General features: G+C 41.4%; 1 protein-coding gene across 1 annotated transcript; it reads left to right on the top strand.

Moving 5' to 3' along the window:
- The first annotated feature begins 1352 nt into the window (after positions 1 to 1352).
- Positions 1353 to 5027, top strand: LOC139553410 (gap junction delta-2 protein-like). Its single transcript, XM_071365703.1, has 2 exons — positions 1353 to 1920; positions 2383 to 5027. The coding sequence occupies exons 1-2, from the start codon at positions 1850 to 1852 to the stop codon at positions 3227 to 3229; spliced, it is 918 nt and encodes a 305-aa protein (XP_071221804.1). The 5' UTR covers positions 1353 to 1849; the 3' UTR covers positions 3230 to 5027.
- Positions 5028 to 6033: the final 1006 nt, after the last annotated feature.

Here is a 6033-nt window from a genome sequence, read left to right on the forward strand (position 1 = left end):
AGTTTTAGCTGGAACTGTTATGCCTACCTCCTTATTTAGCTACTGAAATGTTAATAAAATGACTGCAGGCATTATGTTAATTACTTAAAAGCTTTAAGGGAAAAAATATAAATGTAATTTTCTCAGGGTAAAATAAAATAAATACATTAAAAGGGTCAAATTCAGGTGCAACAATTGTTGTAAATCCTAGTGGATTGTAGTAGGATATTGAAATAAAATAGACTTACGTTTTATTTGTTAAATTCTGAAAAGAAATGTAGTTAGTCATTATAGAAGATTAAAATTGCATTCAGTGGAACAGAAGAAAATGTGCAACACAATAAGCAGTGCAATTAACATCAACAAAATAGTATTATTAGAAGCCAACACACACAGCACACACTAGATATCATTCATTAAATAACCATTATTTCAATTTGAGCTTTTAATGACCAAGCAAATTCTATGAATTGGAGGTGACATATCACAATTCTTAGTTTTTTTAAATTGGTATTTCATCACCTGCAGAATAAAAACCTTGCCCTAATCCTGAAAAAAATTAATCTGGTTGGATAAACTGAAGAGGACTCGGACTGAGTACCATTAGTCGTAGCCCATAGTAATATGATTCTGCAAGGCTCTGGAAAATATGAATCCCCCGAGTCCAAGTCCATGCTGAGTCCCTAGAATCTCAAACAGAATAGGCCCATGCCCAGAGTGTTGACTGGGTACAGTATGCCAACCAGACCATAACCCACTTGGGTGAGTGCTGCCAGCTGTTGTTTGCCAAGTATGCAAAGCTGAATCATGCAAACCCTGCTGAAAAAGAGCATTACCCAAATGTTGTATAATTGTAATGGTTCTAGTGTCTTATATGCAATGGGTGCATGACCCACAAACACTATGCAAATGTTTATATAGATGGGTGTCTATTAATTGAGTGGAATTTAGATAACTGGTCAGTAGTTCAATTTCAACCAAAAACAGATATCAACCAAAACAAGACATATTTTAATGATTTCTGGTTGTGATCTGGTTATAAGAAGTCCCGACCAGATTTCAACCAGTAAAAGACGTCTTTATCACGTTTTATGCCCACTGGGTTACTAGGAGCACTGAGACTGTCACGATTACAGTAAAAAAAAAAAAAAAAGCAACAGGTAGGCCTATCTGCCTTAAAAGTGGCTCCGAAAAAGTGGCTCCGAATATCTGGGCACCATGTCTTGACCTGCGGTTTTAGGACACGGCGCATTCACAACTCTACCCCTGTCACACTGAGCGCGCGCAACCGGACACAATTCGATCTGGCTCAGTAATTTTGATGTGTTATAAACTAGAAACACACAAGGTGCATTGAGGTTATCACCAATCATGTTATCACAGATTAATCTTGCGCGCTGTCCCTGGGTTCCATTCGTCGAATATTGAAAATGAGAAATCCTGGTATTTTGGCGGCGTTCCACCAACCTGTCTGCGCGTGACGTAGGGAGGGGACTACTTAAAGGCGGATTAATGCTGGCAAGACATTAAATCCAACCACCCTCCATCCAGACACAATGCGCGACCCATCAACCTGATCTGAAGATCGAAAATAGGAGGGCTTATAGTAATCAGCCCTTCAGCTCCACAAGACAACGAGGAAGTGTGGCAGCGTCGTACCAGCGCTTGGGCAGAAGCACAGACCAATATTGCACAGCGCTGGAGAGAGGAGGGCGGAACAGCTACGGGCTTGTGATCAATGCATTTGCCAGATAACCTCGGAACCTCTGGAGAGTGATAACGACCAAAAACCCGGGGAAATATTTTCCACATATTCGGCAGGAGTTCGTACAGAGTGCCGTGGGCTCTCGCCTCCTCCGGATGAACAATAATGGGGGAATGGACCATACTAGAGAGGCTCCTGGAGGCTGCTGTCCAGCAGCACTCTACTATGATAGGAAGGTAAGAGCAAAATGTCAACTGGATTTGCAATAACTAGATATGCATGTTTTAATGGCTGTTGTTGGGGCTAGATAGGTGGCTGTGCAATGCACTAACTGAGAAGCAGAGACTGGGCGCTATTCCCTGTTACGCTCACTTTACCAAACAAACGCTTGCAAAACATTTCAAAACACAATACAGATGAATATCAATGAGTGAATACTTCAGAGTACACAGAAATATATAACAATGGCACACTGACATAAATTATAAAAGCATAATACACATAGCATCCGAACCAAACCCCGTGCTAAGAGCGAGCAGAGCGTGATCCCAGCAAAGAGCGTTCGTTTCAGCACTGGACAGCTCTCAAACACGCGCCTGTTTAGAGACACTGTACTCAATCTCCAGCCATTTTCACAGAATTAACATAATTTACTGACTCTATACTCATACATTGTTTGTTTGTTTGTTTGTTTTTAGGATCCTACTAACTGTGGTGGTGATCTTCCGGATTCTAATCGTAGCAATAGTTGGAGAGACAGTCTATGATGACGAGCAAACCATGTTTGTTTGTAATACCTTACAACCGGGCTGCAACCAGGCTTGCTACGACAAGGCATTCCCAATTTCACACATTAGATTTTGGGTTTTCCAGATCATAATGGTTTGCACCCCGAGTCTTTGTTTTATCACATACTCGGTGCATCAGTCGGCGAAACAAAAGGAGCGACGGTACTCCACCGTCTTTCTGACCCTGGATAAGGATCAAGATTCAATGAAACGAGACGACAGCAAAAAGATTAAAAACACCATTGTGAATGGAGTACTTCAGAACACAGAGAACTCCACCAAGGAAGCCGAGCCCGACTGTTTGGAAGTCAAAGATATCCCCAATTCCGCCATGAGAACTACTGGGAAGTCTAAAAAGAGTCGGCAAGAGGGTATCTCGAGATTTTACATAATTCAAGTGGTTTTCAGAAACGCGCTGGAAATAGGGTTTTTAGTGGGTCAATATTTCTTGTACGGATTCAATGTCCCATCGGTGTACGAGTGTGATCGTTACCCCTGCATAAAAGATGTAGAGTGTTATGTTTCCAGACCAACAGAGAAGACCGTGTTTCTAGTCTTCATGTTCGCGGTCAGTGGCTTTTGTGTGTTGCTGAATCTGGCAGAACTCAATCATTTGGGGTGGAAGAAAATCAAAACGGCGGTGCGAGGAGTTCAGGCGAGGCGGAAGTCCATTTATGAAATCAGAAATAAGGACTTGCCTAGAATGAGTGTGCCTAATTTCGGTCGCACTCAATCCAGTGACTCTGCTTATGTGTAGCACATGGAGAGAGTTCCCGATGGGACAATGTGCGATGTGTAAAGATTGAACCAAGATGAACACTGGATGATGACAGCTCCCAACGCCACATCCGTTTCATGACTTAAAAGCGTGGGCCGATGTTTTATTTGTTTATCTTTTAAGGACTCCAATGGCAAGCGTGGATTACACGTTTGTTAATTTATTTATTACATTGCACTGATGCAACTTTTTAGTAACGTTTATACTATGTAAAGCGCTAAATAGAGATAATGTCGACGTGTTCACGCATTTACTCTTTGTGGGCTGATCTACTGTACTTGAAGAGAGTAGGGTAAATTAAAATTGCACTAAGAGGTGAACACCCGGGAGCCAAACCTAACCCGATGCGTGACAGTGTTTAAAAAAAGAAATTCAACCGATTGTTGACACCAATCTATTTAAGCGACACAATACACCGGGTGACTATATGTTCGAGGGGAAATATTCTCCAGATTTATATAGGCATATGCCTAAATATATAAATACATTTTGACTATGGATCGACCTAGTTGAAATACATTAGCATCATTCATATTTTTGTTGCCTGTGTTCGCACCACTGACCTTAACGTATGTAATCATTCCATTGCTATATAGCTGACTTGCAAAACAGTATCTGGTGGATTTGCTGCAAACGCTAACGTCTGTGACTTCCTTAATTTATAATACACCAAAGCGCCCACTGCTTTCATTTGTGAAAAGTGTTTTCTTGCTTTCGTGTAATTAAGTGCCATACTTGTACATAGACATATATATATGTATACATAGAAATAAATAAATATATAATATTATTCATCATGAAAGCTAATTCCCTGCTTGAATTATGCTAAATGCCGCCCTATTTGTTGCTTTAACTTGTTGTGATTTAAATGGATATATTACATTTTTCTCTATCTCCCTTTCTATTTGGCCAGTGACTGGGAAATAAATAAAGTGCTAGTCTTTTTTATATACTGGAAGAAAACGTTTCTCCACAATCATAATTGATCTCAACTCAAAATAGCACAAATTGACCTTTTTAACAAACTAAGAATGGGCAATAAGTATCTGCTCAGGTGCTAGGGTTTTTCACAGAATGGTTTTCCATGTAACCAAAATGAACCAGAAAAAAAACACCCTTTTCTGTCGAAAAATAAAAGTGGGATTCATGTATACCAGAAACGTGTGAGGTGCAATACTTTTCTGTCTGAAAGCTGAACTGGAATGTTAGAAGGATCCTATAGCTGCCCTGTCTAACAATGGCTTGGTTCAGTGAAAATGGCAATGTTTGCCACACACACAAGCCTATGTCGTTCCATCCCATGAGAAAACCCCTATGAGCTCTTCCTTTGATGTTGTCAGTGTCTGTTAACATGTGGGTGTGCTGTAATGCATTTCAATGGGGATGATGCTTCCATGACAAACATCAATACTGCATGTCCCATAACAGTGACCAGACGCAGCCGTAATGTGAAATGCATTCTAACATCCATGTACTGTCCCTTCCCAGTCATAGCTGACATGACCATGACTGTTCACATGGCTGCTATACTGTTACTGACTTTATGACCTTGACCAGGAAGCTATTGGACAGACACACCGTACAGAACAGGGATGATTAAAACCTGATCTTCATTGATAGAGGACTTTTTTGTCCACCCCTTCTTCCCTCTTTTCAAGGAAGTGAGCAAAGGAGCAGCTCTGGCTGAAGGGAAGGTCATGTGAGCCTCATGAAGGTCACAAAGAAAAAGAGAAAGTGCTGAACTGTACGCCCACACTCCAGAGAGAGAGAGAGTGAGGGGGGAGAGAAAAATAGAGAGAGAGAGGGAGGGGGGAGAGAAAAAGAGAGAGAGGAGGATTCCAGGCTGACCATCCAGGATGATCTGAGGGATGGTAGGATGCAAGACTCTGCCTCTGCCAGGATGACTTGGCAAAGCCCAGAGAAATGGAAGAGTAGCGCACACTGACACATCCATCTCAAACTCAGCAGGGATGTGAAAATTGTCTGTAACTCAAGAACTGGAAAAAAAACAGAGGAAAAGAGCAGTTTGCCTACTTGGCCTCTCTCCTCCATCTCTCTCTATTTGTCTCTCCCTTCCCTATCTCTGAAAATGTTTACTGACCAAATGACTGTACAGGCCATCCTGTCCAGTTCCACTCAGTTGTTTTCAACGCTTGTAAATCTCTGTTGAGATTGAGAATTCCCAGTTATACAAGGCTGTTGTGTAAGGGATCCTATAAACAAAGACTATATTTTCACTGTATATTACTGTATATTTACTGTACATTTACTAAAGGGCCACTTGCTCTGATGCTGTGCTTGTGGTTTCCCTGCAATATTCATCCTGGTAATTTCACGGCTACTTCTAAATGCCCAAATTATTGGGTTATGTATGAATGCAATTATGCATGCTGTGTTGCATTTTCCATGTGAGCGTTGGGAGGCTTGGTTTAATATTACATTGTACCTGTGCTGCTCTTCATTTCCTTTGTGCTCAGCTCGCTAGAGCCAGGCTAAAAAGGAAGAGGGCTTTTGACCAGAGAGATAGCTGGAGATAGCGACAGATGTAAGCGACTCTCCCAGTTCTATGCCATTTATCTTGTGCTCGCTTCAGCCCCCACTCTTGACAACAGTAGATACATCTGAGCAAGGACTGCAGCTATTTCAAGGATCCAAGACAAATGCTCAGGAAAACCACACATTTCAGCTGATTGCAGGCGCTTAAATATACAGGGAGGGAATTTTAGAGGACCATTTTAGCCCTTAATCTCTCAGTCTTTGTTTAGAAAAACACCTCTGAATTA

The sequence above is a fragment of the Salvelinus alpinus genome, chromosome 25 (assembly GCF_045679555.1).
Source record: "Salvelinus alpinus chromosome 25, SLU_Salpinus.1, whole genome shotgun sequence".
NCBI lineage: Eukaryota > Metazoa > Chordata > Actinopteri > Salmoniformes > Salmonidae > Salvelinus > Salvelinus alpinus.

Excerpts from the sequence above, each read along its gene's own strand:
- LOC139553410 (XM_071365703.1), top strand. The coding sequence starts at position 1,850 with ATGGGGGAATGGACCATACTAGAGAGGCTCCTGGAGGCTGCTGTCCAG. Across the intron at positions 1,921-2,382 it reads CACTCTACTATGATAGGAAG|GATCCTACTAACTGTGGTGG; the intron begins GTAAGAGCAAAA and ends GTTTGTTTTTAG.